At 47.9% G+C, this 15,876-nt stretch overlaps 3 protein-coding genes across 11 annotated transcripts in view; 2 read left to right on the top strand and 1 right to left on the bottom strand.

The window, feature by feature from the left end:
- STRC (stereocilin) overlaps window positions 1-8,836 on the top strand; it is a 31,624-nt gene extending 22,788 nt beyond the window's left edge. The window contains exons 13-29 of the mRNA XM_072740641.1: window positions 99-266; window positions 426-491; window positions 905-1,030; window positions 1,343-1,401; window positions 2,193-2,316; window positions 2,442-2,554; window positions 4,114-4,249; window positions 4,666-4,862; window positions 5,061-5,151; window positions 5,361-5,517; window positions 6,153-6,322; window positions 6,899-7,054; window positions 7,432-7,574; window positions 7,746-7,894; window positions 8,145-8,242; window positions 8,338-8,485; window positions 8,679-8,836. Coding sequence (XP_072596742.1) covers window positions 99-266; window positions 426-491; window positions 905-1,030; window positions 1,343-1,401; window positions 2,193-2,316; window positions 2,442-2,554; window positions 4,114-4,249; window positions 4,666-4,862; window positions 5,061-5,151; window positions 5,361-5,517; window positions 6,153-6,322; window positions 6,899-7,054; window positions 7,432-7,574; window positions 7,746-7,894; window positions 8,145-8,242; window positions 8,338-8,485; window positions 8,679-8,767 — 2,190 coding nt within the window. The 3' untranslated portion in view covers window positions 8,768-8,836. The remainder of the gene's footprint in view (window positions 1-98; window positions 267-425; window positions 492-904; window positions 1,031-1,342; window positions 1,402-2,192; window positions 2,317-2,441; window positions 2,555-4,113; window positions 4,250-4,665; window positions 4,863-5,060; window positions 5,152-5,360; window positions 5,518-6,152; window positions 6,323-6,898; window positions 7,055-7,431; window positions 7,575-7,745; window positions 7,895-8,144; window positions 8,243-8,337; window positions 8,486-8,678) is intronic.
- A 191-nt stretch (window positions 8,837-9,027) lies between these two features.
- On the bottom strand, window positions 9,028-13,907 carry LOC112920005 (creatine kinase U-type, mitochondrial). The gene is made up of 9 exons (XM_025998609.2): window positions 13,759-13,907; window positions 12,925-13,123; window positions 12,626-12,721; window positions 12,004-12,225; window positions 11,783-11,868; window positions 11,539-11,662; window positions 9,809-9,943; window positions 9,474-9,599; window positions 9,028-9,270 (listed from the first exon to the last, which is right to left on the bottom strand). Exons 1-9 carry the CDS (start codon window positions 13,905-13,907, stop codon window positions 9,154-9,156), a joined length of 1,254 nt encoding a protein of 417 aa, XP_025854394.1. The 3' UTR covers window positions 9,028-9,153.
- PPIP5K1 (diphosphoinositol pentakisphosphate kinase 1) overlaps window positions 13,730-15,876 on the top strand; it is a 50,450-nt gene continuing 48,303 nt past the window's right edge. For 4 of the 9 annotated variants that reach the window (XM_025998605.2, XM_072740680.1, XM_072740659.1 and 1 more), the window contains exon 1: window positions 13,787-14,917. The gene's annotated coding sequence lies outside the window, so the exon portion shown is untranslated. Of the gene's footprint in view, window positions 14,918-15,876 lie in introns of all 9 variants that reach the window. The other 5 variants (XM_072740673.1, XM_072740660.1, XM_025998595.2 and 2 more) reach the window with 5 other exon arrangements.

Here is a 15,876-nt window from a genome sequence, read left to right as displayed (position 1 = left end):
TAAGCTCCTCATACTTGCCGCCTTGCTATACTATGATTGTTGTCTTCCCTACCACCCTGCCTCTCTTCTTCAGGACTCTTGTCTCTCTTGCTCCCCAGCTGTCCCTGGAGGAACTCTGCTCTTTGCACCCTCTGCTGCCAGGCCTCAGCTCCCAGACACTCCAGGCCATCCCTCGGCGAGTTCTGATTGGGGCTTGTTCCTGCCTGGCCCCTGAACTATCACGCCTCTCAGCCTGCCAGACCGCAGCGTTGCTGCAGACCTTTCGGGTATGAGAGTAGCAGGGAGGATGAGACACTCAGGGATGTGGGCTCTGGGTAAGAAGGAGGGCATCTTCCCTGTGGCCAGGGAAGGCCTCCCAAACCTCAAACCTCCCCACTTCCTTACACACACACTCACACACACACACACTGCCAATTCTCATGCAGGTGAAAGACGGAGTTAAAAACATAGGTACAACAGGTGCCAGCGCAGCTGTGTGTATCCCTGGTCAGGTATGTGTGGGATCTCCCAGCTAAGCTCCTTTCCATGTCCCAGGGCAATTTCCTATGGCTGGTGCTGCCTCACACACTCCCCCTGCAGTGGCCCTGAGAGTCCATGTTGGTTCTGTGCCCACCAACACATTAGCAGCTCTGATCCATACTGGCCCAAAGCTGGAAGGGTCTGAGAAATCTTCTAGGCCTGCTTTCAGAGAAAGAGACCAAAGCTCAGAGAGACTAAGGGACTTTAGTTCAGCAGGTGCCTAAATAGCAGCAATACTTGAGCACAGCCATCTTTTATATAAAGGTTCTCAGGTGTGCACTGCTCTAGTGGCACATGCCATCTACCCTTATCCTAGCTTTGGTCCCTTCCTGATCCTGTGGTGCCCCTCTTACCTATCACTACACTGCTACAAACCCCACAGCAGCCCATCCCCACCACTTGGCCAGACTGCCTGCTTCCCTTGCTCCCACTAAAGTTGCTGCAGCTGGACTCCAAGGCTCTTTTGGCTAACCGAAGGCGCTACCGGGATCTGCCCTGGTCTGAGCAGCAGGTAATTCTCCCCACTTACCCCAGAACTACCCTCTGTGTTCCACCTCTTTTACCCATCAGCTCTAAATTGGGTACATTATCCCAAGCATCCTTTATAATGTGACTTGCTTTGCTCTTCTGCTCACTCTCTGTCTCTCTCTCTCTCTGTCTCTCTCTCTCTCTCTCTCTCTTTCTCTTTCAGAGAGGAGTGTGCATTTGGGAGAGTAGGAGAGTAGGACCCACAGGGTGAGGAAGCAGGATGGGGTCCAAGGCCCCTTAAGTCCTTGGGTAAATATCTCTGCTGGGGAGCTGCTCTTCTTTCTTTCTCTTGTAGGCACAGTTTCTCTGGAAGAAGATGCAGGTGCCCACCAACCTGACACTCAGGAATCTTCAGTGAGTAGCTTGTGCTGAGCAGTGAGTTTAATTTGACTAACATTTTTTTGAGCACTTAACCATATGCCATATACCACAGGATAAGCAATGGGAGATGTGCAGATGAATGATGCATAGTCCCAGCCTGTGGGCCTTCTCTTGGCTCCTCCTCCCTTTACCCTCTTGCCCCCCCACAGCACCACACTGGTTTAAGGGATACGGAAAACCTGGGTTCAGTGCCAGCCTGAACATGTATTCGTGATCTTGGGCAAGTCACTTAACCTCTCTAAGCTTCAGTTTTTTCTTCTGTAGAATGAGAATTAAAATAGTACCTACCTCATAGGATGTGGTTGTGAGGATCAAATGAGATAAGGCATACAAGGTACTTAATATAGTGCTTGGCCCCATGCAAGCTCCCAATAGACATTTGCTGTTGTCAGTTTAATTCAAAGTGACCTCAGAACCACGACCAAACAGTAATAAACAAGAATAAGTAAGTGTCACCTAACTCCCACCCACAGTAAAAGAATCACAGACTTCAGAATCTGAAGACGTAGCTCTAGATTCAGTTTATCATGTTTGTAATAGAATGATGTTGAGAATATCAAACTTGACTTCTGTGAATGTTTCTTTTCCTCTCTGATAAACAGTGATGATGTGGGGAGCCAATGAGAATATCTATGGAAAAAGATTTCTCAAAACTATAAATTACCATAAGTGAACATCTGCACTTGTGTCGAGAGTGTTGATACAAGGAGCAGACAGACCATGGCATGTGTTGAATGAGCATTTATCTACCCACACACCTACAGGGCTCTGGGCACCCTGGCAGGGGGCATGTCGTGTGAGTTTCTGCAGCAGATCAACTTGATGGCAGACTTCCTTGAAGTAGTGCACATGATCTATCAGCTACCCACTGGGGTTCGAGGGAGCCTGGTGAGAGGGGTGCTTAGTTGGAGCAGGGAGGCATTAGTTGGAGCAGGGAGGCAGGAACCCTGGGTACAGAATCCAGTTCCTGTGCTTAACTCTGTCCTGACTTGTTTCCTCACCCTACCCTATAGAGAGCCTGTATCTGGGCAGAGCTACAGCGGAAGATGACCATGCCAGAGCCAGAGCTGGCAACCCTGGGGTCAGAACTGAGTGGGCTAGACACCAAGCTACTTCTGGATTTACCGTAAGTGCTATGACTACAGATACTGGCTTCTTAAAAGTCTCAACTTGAGGTAGAAGATCTGCCCTTAGGAAGTGCACCTAAGGTAGTGGTTTTCTGTCTGGTGGTACCCTGACATCAATTATAGCACAAAGCGGAGGATTCTATTCAAAGTTGCTCTATGTTTTGACTGGCTCCCAGAACATGGCCTCAACATGGGACAGCTGAGGGTGCAGGCAACATTATGATGTGGACTGCCAAGCAGTCATAATATAATAGAGGCCACATTAATAGAGATAGAATATCCAAACTGAGGGAGGCAATGGTCCAATTCTGCCCTAGAGGATTGTAGTCTGCTTAAGCAACATGTTGTCACTGTGTTCAGTGGCATACAGAAAGAGAATATGTATGAGGTATGGTAAATGCCTTCAAATACCCCAAAGGCTACCAAATAAAAGATACATTGGCATGTTTCTGAATGGCTGTATTGGGCATCACAAGGACCAGTGGATAAAAATCAGATTTTTGCAAAATATAAGGAAAATTGATGTAGTTAATTCCCAACATCAACTATTCAAGAGCTGTTCAAGCCTAGGCTGGATGGTCCTGTGGCAGGAATGTTGTAGAGCACATTCAAGTGTGGCTGAGGATCGTGGGGAGAGAAAACTCATAAACCTGAGTCCTCCTGACACAGACTCTAGGAGTTTATGAGTATCTCTCACATAGGCTTCTTTTTCCATTTTACCCTCATCCCTACCCCATTGCCATCTGAACTGTAAGTCAGGGTATAGAAAAAGGATGGTGTTAGTCTTTCTAGGGATGAGGTGATGGTAAAAGCACTTGACTCCATCCATTTTTATAGGCCTTTCCACAGATTTTGGTGTTTGTGCTACATGGCCTAGTTCCAGTTCCAGAATTGGCAACCCTAGATAAGAGTACAAAATATCACTTCTGATTTTTTGGGCAAAGGGACCTTAAAAAAAAAGCCATTCAAATCTGTTTAAATTTATTGGTTTGTGGAGATAAATTAGAATTCCAAGGACCTAGATAAGGTGAAAGATCCTAGACCATGAGCTGGAAGACCTGAGGTCTTCATCTGTGAAAGAGGGGTAAGAAAAATACCTGTCTTACCTCAAGATTTTGTCATAAGGATCAAATGAGAGAACACCAAGAACTTGGTAATCTGTGTAGCACTATGCAAATAAGAGAGGACCTCCTCACAAGTAGAGGAAGGGTGCCACTGTGGAAAAGAGGAATTGGGAGTAAGATCCCACCAACTCTGTGAGCCTGTTTCCTAATCTATAAAATGGGGGGAAATTTTAATGATATTTAATATTTGGGGCTTTTGGTTCCATGAGATGGTAGACTCATTGGTCATTTCTTCTCAGGAAGACTAGAAATATGTCACTCCTTTTGTTCTCTCCCTTTAAACACTATGGTGGGAATTGCATCTGGAGCAATTTAATATCAGATCCTGTCTAGGGCCATAAGGTTTGGTCTGATGTGTCTGGGCAATATGGCATTCTGTGGTCCCTTTTCAATAAGGTTCATTTCTGAGTGCCCCTGTTGTCAAATTGCTATAGGGTCCATTTGATGGATAGACTGTCCAATGAATCTATTATGTTGATGGTGGAGCTGGTACGAAGAGCTCCAGAGCAGCTGCTGGCACTGACCCCACTCCACCGGGTAGCCCTGGCAGAGAGGGCACTACAAAACTTGGTAAGAGTCCAACCTACCAGACTCAGAGCTGCTGCCTGGACAATTTTTACCTCTCAGACAATGCTCTCTGTCTTCTAGGCCCACCCCCACTCCTTTGCTGCTAAACAGGTTCTTGTCCACAAGGCCCTAGCCCCTAGATCTACCTTTAGGTTTCATTCCTTGGAATGGAATGCCTTCATATTTCTTGTCCACATTCATTGGAGTCCTAGAAATCCCTTGGATTCCATCTCCTAGCCCTTTTGCCTCCTCCTATCTGGGCTCATTATTTAAGAAAGTAAACAATGGCAGTGAATATCATAGGGTCTTGAGTTGGGAGATGGAGGGAGAGAAAAATCAAAGGTTTTGGTGTCTTGATCAAAGAGTCTGGTCCTCTGAGTCAAAAATGCATTGTCCCAAGGCCTGATGTCCCTCTCCAGGCTCCAAAGGAGACAACAGTCTCAAGGGAAGTGCTGGAGACCTTAGGTCCCTTGGTTGGATTCCTGGGGATAGAGAGTACACGACGGATCCCCCTACCGATCCTGCTGGCCCATCTCAATCAGCTGCAGGGCTTCTGCCTAGGAGAGCCATTTGCCACAGAGCTGGGATGGCTCCTATCACAGGAGCCTATTCTGGGGTATGAAACTTTGGGAATTTCCAATTCTATCTCATCCTATACCCACCCTCTTAACCACCATCATCAGTAGCAGCTCATTCAATATGTTCAAGGTTCCTTGGAACCCTAAGTCCCTAGTCCTAGCATGTCCTCTTTTCCCCTTCTTTTCCCTCACAGTTCTTTCAGCATCTCAGCCCCTATCTTTTTCCTGTCCCCTAGGAAGCCAGAGTTGTGGAGCGAGGGTGAAGTAGAGCAAGCTGGACGCCTAGTACTCACTCTGTCTACTGAAGCTATTTCCTTGATCCCCAGGGTGAGGTGAAGGAACAAGGGAGGGAGTAAGAGCAAAGGGGACTGATGACCTGGTTCTGGGAAGCTGAGGCCAAGGAGGCTGAGGGCAAGGGATGTGAAGTCTGAATCTGGGGGAAACTGCTAAAAAGAAACAGGACTTTGGAATTATAGCTCCACAGCTGGCCCTGACCTCCCCAGGTCTCTGCACCCTCCATCTTCCTTCTCACACAGGAAGCCTTGGGCCCAGAGACCCTGGAGCGGCTCCTAGAGAAGCAGCAGAGCTGGGAGCAGAGCAGAGTTGGACAGCTATGTGGGACGCCACAGCTTGCTCCCAAGAAAGCAGCCTTGGTAGCTGGGGTTGTACGACCTACTGCAGAAGATCTCTCAGGTGAAACTACCCAAATATTCATATGTCTATCAGGGTATATAGGAAAGAGTTTCCAGCAATGTAATCAGAAGTCTGGGCTCTAGGAATGCTGTGCCCTTTGAGCAGTTTTGCACACTTTCTGCTCTCTGGGCTTGGGTTTTTTAATCTATAAACCACAGTGGTTAGAGTGATGATCTTCAATGTCTTTTCTAGTTCTAGGGTTCTATAGCTCTGGAAATTTAGAACCCATTGCATTTTTAGCCCAGGACTTCCCTTTTCCTATTCTCTTATCCCTTTTAACAGTAACCCAGCTCTAGGTTTGGCTCAATGCTAGAGCATGAAGCTGTCTGCTGGGAAGATGCTTAGGATGTAGGAAGGAGACACTGTGGGACCAGAGACCTAGGATCTGATCTAGACCTGCCATTAAACCCTTAGGAAACCCCCCTCAGTCTTCCATTTATATGAGGGGCTTGTCCTCTCTAGTCACTTACTCTAATATCCTTTGAGTCCTATAATTCTCACACTATAGTAATCCTTTGGCCCCTACTGTCCACATTGCCCTATCCAAAGGTTGGAGGAGTCATTCAATCTATAGATATCTCTCTGGGTATAGTTTAGTTCTACACTGACCCCCTATGCCTGCCTTCCCGCTTCAGAACCTGTGCCAAATTGTGCAGATGTACGGGGAACATTCCCAGCAGCCTGGTCAGCAACCCAGATTGCAGAGATGGAGCTCTCAGACTTTGAGGACTGCCTGGCATTATTTGCAGGAGACCCAGGACTTGGTCCTGAAGAACTACGGGCAGCAATGGGCAAGGCAAAACAGGTTAGGGATGGAGAGGCCAACATGAGGAAGCTGGTTGGGTATGGTATGGGACACAAGAGAATAGATAACTGGGTAAGAAGTGGGAAAAATAGGAGATTAAAGAATTAGAGTTTGGATCCTGACTAGGAAGTCAGAGGGGATGAATATAGAGGAAAGGAAGCTAGTACAGTGGATAGAGGGAAGAAAGCAGTGGTTACCAAAATTTACAGTGTATCAGAATTATCCAGGGAACAGGTTTTTAAAATGCTGATGCCAGGGTCCTGTGCTAGACTCACTGAAGAATCTTCTGAGGGCTCTGGGCATCTGCATTTTAACAGGCATTCCCACTGAGTCTGGTGTACACAAAAGTTTAGAACTCATGGACTAGAGTCTGCTATTCTTCCCTAGCATCTTTCAGTAACACCTTGGAGGAACATTAATCCAATCCTCATTTTACAGTTGAGGAAACTAAAGATCCTAAGAGGCAAATAATTGGCCTACAGTTATACAGCTAAGGTCAGAGACATGATTAAGATCCATCATTCTGACTCCTAGACCAATGCTTTTCCATTCACATTGTTCCTCTCTTTTTCCTAGTTGTGGGGTCCTCCCCGGGGATTCCGTCCTGAGCAGATCCTGCAGCTGGGTCGGCTCTTAATAGGTCTAGGAGAGCGGGAACTACAGGAGCTGATCCTAGTGGACTGGGGAGTGCTGAGCACCCTGGGGCAGATAGATGGCTGGAGTTCTATCCAGGTAACACCTTCCCTTTTCCTACTACTTTCCAAATGTCCATTCCACAGAGCCTGGCCCCCAGGTCACCTAAAGCCCAAGGAATTTTTTCCCATCACCCTATCTGGCCATTCTTTCTATTTTTAAATACCCTGTACTTGTGGTGTTAGGGACTCTGTGATTGATTCGCTTTGAGGCCCTGAACATATAAAGCTCTCTCCTGCCTATCTTCCCCTGGCCTTCTCTTTTTTGGATCCTCAACTTCCCCCATGACTATTGGATCTTCAGGTCTTAATAATACAAGTATGTAATCCAGTAGCACTTGTCACTTCCCTAATCACTTCCTCATCCATGAATTCCCCATTTCTTTCCTTATTCTGTGCCCTCCGTCCCCACCTCAGCTCCGAGTTGTGGTCTCCAGTTTCCTGCGGCAGAGTGGCTGGCATGTGAGCCACCTGGACTTCCTTCACCTGACTGCACTGGGTTACACGCTGTGTGGACTTCGGCCAGAGGAGCTACAGCATATCAGCAGTTGGGAATTTAGGTCACTTGTGAAGGGAAGGGTGTGGGTGGTGGTGACAATATAAAGATAGACTCATGGGGCGGTCCCAGGGAGAAAGGGACCTCATTTGAAGCCATCTATATTCTCATCTCATAACTATGGACCCTATCACTGTGGCTGAATCTTTCTTCCTCCAATCTCACTTTTCCACAGCCAAGCAGCTCTCTTCCTGGGCAATCTGCATCTCCAGTGTTCTGAGAAGCAACTGGAAGTTCTGGCCCAGCTCCTTGTGCTTCCTGGTGGTTTTGGCCCTGTCAGCAACTGGGGGCCTGAGATCTTCACTGAAATTGGCACAATAGCAGGTAGGGAAGCTGGACCACTGCTGGTACTAGTTGTCAGTGATTGGTTTTTGCATGACAGCTGGATTGGGTGGAGGATTGCTCTGGAATTCTTAAGGTGGGAGTCTGAGAAGGTATTTAGAGGTTGGAGATGTGTTTGGAAAGATGTATGGTAGGGTATTTTGGGAAGTTGGAGAAGGTCTATAGGTTTGAAGAGAAGGGGGAAAGCCTGTATAAGACAATGTTTAGATGCCTATCCCACTTGCTTCAACAGCAGGGATCCCAGACCTGGCTCTTTCAGCACTGCTGCAGGAACAGATCCAGGGTCTTACCCCTCTTGCTATTTCTGTCATCCCTGCTCCTAAATTTGCTGTAAGTATTGATGGGCTGGGATGTGGGGTGACCAAAAGGAGCCAGGGCCCAATGGGGGCTAGAGTGGTTATACAGATTCCTATCCTCACCCCCAGGTGGTGTTCAGCCCCACCCAGCTATCTAGTCTCACAAGTGTTCAGGCTATGGCTGTCACTCCTGAACAAATGGCCTTTCTGAGTCCTGAGCAGCGACGAGCTGTTGTATGGGCCCAGCATGAGGGGAAGGAGAGCCCAGAACAGCAGGGTGAGTTTTCCAAATGCACAACCTGACCCTCCAACTCCTGACTGACGATCTGGCCTGAACTTGGTGCTATCTGGCTCATAGAACCCACTCAGGGAGATCCCTCGTGTAAAGGGGTCTAGGCATATATTTTCCATATATCAATGGTTCCTGGGGAAAAGAGTTGTAATATTCCTCTCACTCTGTCTCATTATAGGTCGAAGCACAGCCTGGGGCCTTCAGGACTGGTCACAACCCTCCTGGGCCATGGCATTGACCATCTGCTTCCTTGGCAACCTGCTATGAACCTGTCTCTACAGTTAAAGAGAGAGATTGTTGAGAAAGAAACTTTAATAAAGTGCAAATGGAAACGCATTCTAATTATCCTCAGGAAGCCAATGGGGAATATGGGTAAAATGCTAATGCTTTCCACCCACCTGAGAATCAGTGTTCCTGGCATGCCTTATCTGGAGTCTTCTTTCCATCATAAATAACCCCACGGCTTCTTTTCCTTTCCTGGAGGCTAGTCCCTCCTCACCCCAACCATTAGAAATAACAAAGACAACTAGAGCATAGCAAGGAGTCTTTACTAGGACAGAAGGGAGTTAGGGGCATCCAGGGCAAGTAGAATGGGCCACATTAGAATGGATAGAAGTCCTGGGGATCTTGAGTCATCTTCGGGGAATGGGGAGTTAATGCTTATTGTGGACGAGAGGTGGAGGGACGCGGATATCCTGGCCTCTCTCCAGACGCCGTTCACAATCAATCAAATAGTTTACTCCATCGATGACCAGCTGCACCAGCTCCACCTGAAGGACACTAACCCTTGATTTCTGCTTCCCATAACTTGAGTTTCCTTCTTTAGTGCTGATTTGCCTGCTCTAGGCACTCATTTCCAGTCTCCTCCCCACTCAACCTGAATTTCATTTCAGATTCCTGGGGTTCACTCACCGTCATAGCTCAACCCCCACAGACCTATATCTCTCCTCACCCTAATCCATAAGGATCTCACCTCTGACTTGCCCAGTCGGTCCAAATTAGAGATGTCAAAGACGCTGCCTGTGGCAGCTGTGTCCACTCCTCCAGTACCACGTTTTTGGAGCCTTAAGTTCTCCAGGATCTTTGGGAAGCGGCTGTCCTAGAGGGGAGGGCACAGGGTTAAGGGCAGGGTCAATAGGGGCAGAGACTGATTTTACCTGAAAGAGCTTTGAACCTGCTCAGAACTCTTTCCCCTAATATTTCTAAGCCACAATGTGTCTGGCTCCTTTCCAAAATGCCCACACCCTCCCATCTACACACAGCCACCTTCTTCATTCACACCCCACTCTAACCCCACAACTCCTTTACTTTGCTTAGCAGGGGCAGTTTGATGTGCACTCCTGCCCGAAGTCCAGTGCCCAGGTTAGACGGACAGGTCAAGATGTATCCCAAACGCTCATTCCACATGAACTCCCAGCCACGCTCCTGGATCAGCCGCTCCACCTGAGTCCACAAAAGCGCTGTTAGTGAAAAGTCAGGGATACGTGAACCCTCCCTTAGCCAGACCTACAGGAACTCTAGAACCAGAAACTTGGGCTATGAAAAAATGACAGTGCTATGTGTGTGTAAATGGTTTGTTATTATCACACATACAAGGTAATTTTGATGTTGCAAGCCTATAATGGTGAGATTACAGAAAAGTATATTGTGTGTGGAAGAAGAGAAACTTGGGAGAATGATGCATTCAGGATGATCTAGGGAAATGAGTGGAGGTGGTAAACTGAACTGAGAAAGGAATGATTATTTAATGAGCTCAGCATGCATGGATTATCTTTGCTTTGCTAATGAGGCTGGAGTTTGGAAGGGTTCTTTCACACATAAAATGAGGGTGTAGGCTCTGCAACAGGAAGAGGCAAGAGAGCCTTCTGTTAGCTGTGGAGAGCACATGTGAGAAGGCATAGAGAAAGGTGAAAACAGTCCAGAAGAGCCGGACTCAGAGTTATGTGTATGCTTGATGAGGTGGGAAGGGGATTGTGGAAAGGGTGTTTTGTTTCACTTGAGCATCCTAATCATGGAGGTGACCATTAGAGTTCAAAAGACCTGCTGAAGTGATGGACATGAAGACTACCTAATGTGAGTAAAGGGGATCTTGTTCATAGTTTAGGAAAAAACCATGGCATGGGGGATTATTTTACATGTTGAACAAGGGGAAACTCTTCCATCTAGAAAAATAATAATGGGAGGTAACACTTATTGAACATTGATTATAGGCCAGGCATTTTACATGCCTTTTTCTCATTTAATCCCCACAACAACATAAAATGTAAGAAGCCTTATTATACTAATTTCACAGATGAGAAACCTGAGGAATATTATTTGAAAAGCACTTCCTTACCCACTTACAGTCAGAATATGTTATCTGTTATTTGCCAAAAAACAATAAAAAGTTCCTAGCTAGAATCTAAAAGAAGAGGAGCTCTCTGTCTTTACGAGTCCAAAATAGAATTGTATATATGAGAATACACAATAAGAACTGGGTTTATGGGGATTTCTAATCTAGAATAGAATATAGAGACCTAATCCATATAAGATTGAAGATTCAGTAGAGCCACACATTCTGGAACTTCAGCCATTCCATCTTTCATTTTCCCTGGTCTCCCCCCTCCTCTCAGCTTAAAACCAGACATGATACTTTAGCAAGAAAGACAGAATTCAGAGCAAAGGCCAACCTTGGTTACACTGAAATCATGAACATACCAAGCTTTCATTCCCTGCAATGATCCAGGTTCAGATTTTTCTTTATCTGCACACTCCACACATTCCAGGCACTGACCCACTATCTCAGTTATTCTTTTTGTCTTATCTGGCAACTGCTTTATTTACTACATTGGACTCGTGACATTCTTTCTCTCTTCTATTCTTGGGTGACCATATTTCCTGGTTTTCCCTGGACAGTCCTAATATATTGTCCTGCAATGATTGATGGTGATCCCTTTTGCTATCAAAAGTGTCCTGAATTGGTTGATAAATTAGGTGGTATGGTCTTTGGGTTTTCCTTATGTCCTCCCACCTAGTTCCCTTATACATTCTTCTCCAACCTCTTTGAGGCCTCGACAGAATCTTTCAAACACTCTCTTCATGTTGCCACCCTTCTCCATGGAGATGACCCGTGTATGATCCTCCTCATTCACCCAGATCAAGAAACTCTTCTCATTGTTGTGCCTGAAGAGTAGAAAAGAGGGAAAGACAGGGATCAAGAGGCAGGTCAAGAACTGGGGGAGATAGAGGAATAAGAGGCATGTAAGGGACATGGGGACAAAAAAGGTAAGTTAAGCCTCATACCAGATCCCACGAGCATCTGGCCAGTCTCGAGCCATTCCAGCTGCAGTCAGCAATGGGGACACGGGCTTATCAAATAGGAAATGATCCTGAGGCAAGTAAAAGGACTTGGTTTAAGAATCTTCACAGTAGCCTCTGGGCCTCTATCTCATCTGGCCAACCCTCCCCTCTGACTCTTCTTTCCATCTGCTTCCTTAACCCAACTCCCTCTCAACGCCCCTCACATCAATAAGCTGCTGCTGTTCAGCCTCTGTCATCTCACTGAGCCGATAGTAACGTCCAGCCAGGTCACCCTTCAGGCCGCTCAATGCATCCACTACAACACGTTCCACCTCTCGTCGTTCTGCCCGAGTGCAGGCCGGAGGGAGACTGAGTCCGCGGATACTTCGGCCAGTTCTGACTCTCGAGGACAATACATACCTCTCATCAAAGTAGCCAGAACGGATCTAGGGAATAAGAGAAATTAATATATATGTCACAGAAACACAGTGGGTGGGAACTGAGGGCCTTGGGGAAAGGAGAGACTATAAGGATCCTCACTGCATGCATTGGAAGAAGTCCAAAGGGCAAGTACTCCAAATGAAGGGGGCAACATGAACCCTCCCCAAACTGCCTATTTTGGGGTATGGTCGTTCTCATCCACCTTCTCTCCATATCTGCTGCTTCTTAAGATACAATTCCAAAAAAAAAAAAAAAAAAAAAAGATACAATTCCTTCCCCCGCACCAAGACTAAAAGCTCAGCAGTCTAATGACTCTGAGTCAGGAAGTAATTAAGGTGAAGGGATTGGAGAAACAGAGCGTTGTACATAAGGCAATGCAAATCAGAAGCGGAATATCTGACCTACCTTGCTGGCATCCAGGTCAGTGGTATGTTTCATTGTTCGGGGGTCATATCCATTGTGTCGTTCTTGTATCACAGGATCAAACAGCTCAGCAAATACCTGATGGGGAATTAAGAGGGAGAGGGTGGTTAAAGAGAGGGGATCCCTTTCAGGGCCTTAGTTGTGGACTGATTTCACTGGGTCAGAAAACATGAGTATGGAAGGTCCAGCCTTAAGGGAAAGTGAAGGATCTATTGGGGGAACGAGCTGGGATTACTGGGAAGATGAGTTGGGTCATCAGGGAAACTCTGGGGGCCCCCTACCTCATAGGTCTCCTCATCTCCAGCTACCATGCCCACAGTCTTGATGAAGGGGTGGCCGGGGTTGTCCACGCCAGTCTGGATACACTGATCTAGCGTCCAACCAGTGGGTGTGGTCTTGTCGCAGAGCCGGGCATAGACTGCTGGGGTCAGGTGACTGGCCATGCAGTTGTTGTGCTTTCGTAGGTCTGGGTACTCAGCGCTAGGGAGGGGGTACCCAGTAACCATGGAGAGAGGGCACAGGGGGCCTAGACCCAGTGCAGTCAGATGGGAGCTATCCAGTTAGCCATGTCCAGCTTTGCTCCTTAGGAGAAGGGAAGATTAGAGGGAGGCTAAACCTTGGTAATCTCTTTAGGGACTTTCAGGGTCTATTCTTTCCCAACAGTTCTAGTTTCCTTTGGCTGGTGGGCTCAGTTCCCCCAGATTTGCTCAGTTCTTTCCTACCATTAGCACAACATTAAGGGATGGGGGAGGGGAAAGACCAAGGACGGGAATTCAGGAAATTAGGGGAAACAGCAGGAAAGGAGATGGAGGAAAGCGGAAAGGATAGTTCCTGGTTTCTCAATTAGGGATTTGGGCAGAGTGGGTGCAGCCAGAACTCAGGGCCGAGCGGGTCTTGGGGGCGGAGACTGCGGGTTACAGGTCCCCAGGATGCGTTAGCCTCACGGTTTTGGCCTCCATCCCCAATCCACTGACATTTCCAGATTGTACAGCACTGTACTCCAGAGCCTTCGTGATTATAACCCTTCTCTGTTGCCCAGGTCCTCCTCTCCATCCCCATCTTCGTTCCTGTCACCACCTCCCCCACACACACCGCTGCGCCTCAGACACTGATACCTTGGGGGATACAGCCTCCGTCGTTCACTGGCGGCTCTTACAGGTTCCGGGCGGAGCAGAAACCCAGCGGCTAGAGACCCAGCTCCAGCCAAAGCGAGGAGCCTGAGCCCCGGGCGAGCGGACAGCAGACGAGAGAAGGGACCAGCCATGGCTTGAGGTTCCGGCTATTCAATCCCGGAGCGGGAGCTGGCGCAGGGCAGGAACGGGGAGGGAGGATGCAACCAGGAGGTCTGAGGGCCGGAACTGGGTGCGAAGCTGGAGCCGAAATGGGGGCCGGAGTGGAGGCTGGAGCGGGAGAGGGAGCGGGTTCCAACCAGACTGCAGGAGAGGCGCAATGAGCTAGCGGCGGGCGGTGGAGGAGAGGGAGGCCCCAGCCGCAGTCTCCAGGGGTGGGGCTCCCACAGGCCCCGCCTTTCCGCCTGCGACCGCGCTAGGTGTGCGAGGGCAGAGGTGGGAAGCACCGCCAGGTAGAATAGGGATCGGGAGTTCCCAACCGTAGGCCGGGGATGCGGGCCCACCTGGGATGAGGTCGCCCAGATTTCAGCACCAAGTACAGGACAGCACCCAAGGGGACCCGAGAAAGCTGAACACCCTTCCCCCAAGCCTCTCCATTTAACTGGGAACCCGATTCGTCACTCTGAGTGTGAAAGTGACATTGCACAACCTTCTCTAGTTTTCGGCCTTCCCCTGCAACCTCTTCATATGCCCAGGGGAGGCGGCCGCGGGAGAAACCGCCAAAGAAGTACAGATACCGGAGAAAGAAAGACATGAAGAGAGCACGCAGAGACAGGAACAGGAAAAGACACTGGGTGGCTCAAGGTCACCTTCTCCTTAAAACCAGGAAGAGGACCAAGGTGCCCTCCTGCCACACCTGAGCTATTCTTATAAGAATTCCCTGAGAGGAACCAGAGAAACATTAATTCTTACCCCATTTATATTGTGTTCTCTACCCCCACTCAGCTCCCAAGACTGAAGCCGTAAGTCCTGCCTCCACTTCTCCTGATCTCCAGCTTTTCTCCCCTCGACCCTCCTCCCGAGCTTCTACTTCACCTTTGATCTTTTAATTCTTCACGCTTTATCCTTGTTCAGAACTATTTGCTGCCCACAGGACTCCCTCTGAGTATTCTCTGCAAGCTTGCCTACCTGTTGGTTGCACTGGGTAAGGAGCTGGGGTTGGACAGGGAATTGTTAGTTTTCTCTTCCTCCTCTCCCTTCTGTTCCCTCTTTGTAGTTTCCAGTTCCTGGACTGGAGGGGAGCATAAGGAGAAGTGAAGGGTGTGGTAAGATGACGAGGTATAGGAATGGGACAGGCAGGCACAGGTCTCCAACCACCACAAGTGTTGCCTCTCTTGGCTCCCAAATGCTGTTTAATCCAGAATGTAAGGGGGAGTGGTGTTCAAGGGCATAAGGTTGCCAGGGAATCTCTGCCTTCCTACTGGTCCTCTGTCCTCTCTCCTCACAAGGTGTGTATTCAGAATTGAGAGGGTGTGTACCCAGACCTCAAAATGTGACTTAGGTGTGACTTGACCTTTGTCCTGGCAGGAAAGAGAATGAATACTGGAGCCAATATAGAGATAGATGTGGGACTTCAGTATAGAAAGTCAGTTAAGGTGGGGTAGGCATGGTGGTGTTAGTTCCTTTTCTCAGCTCTCTTGGCATACCCACAAGATAGTAAGATATTTGGAAATCATATTTGAGAAAGAGAAATTCCCTTCACATTGTTCTCTGGCCCCACTGATGAGACCCCACTCCTCTACTCCTATACTTTGTGGGTATCCTTAAGAGCCATCCACCTCTCTTCTGTGTCTGTCACTTAATTCCTTCTTCTGGTAGGAGAGCAATTATAAAAGAATAGATAGAATTCTGTAGTTAGAGTCCCTTTTGGGGAGATAGAAAATGTTACCCCTGGGCTCGTTGTCTAAGTTCAGGAGTAGTTATGAGGAAGCAAATATAATTACTTGGAATGGTATATATCTACCCAGATAAAGAAGGAAGATAATCTTCCAGAGCAGTAGGGTTGTTATGTGTTTGAGAGGGTGGTTACTAAGATTAAAGAGGTAGGAAACGAGAAGAGAGAATTACAGAAGGAAAAATAAGACTTGCCCAGAGGACTAGAGA

Source organism: Vulpes vulpes, chromosome 15 (assembly GCF_048418805.1).
Source record: "Vulpes vulpes isolate BD-2025 chromosome 15, VulVul3, whole genome shotgun sequence".
NCBI lineage: Eukaryota > Metazoa > Chordata > Mammalia > Carnivora > Canidae > Vulpes > Vulpes vulpes.
Note: the sequence above shows the minus strand (reverse complement) of the source record. Positions and strands in the feature narration are given on the sequence as shown.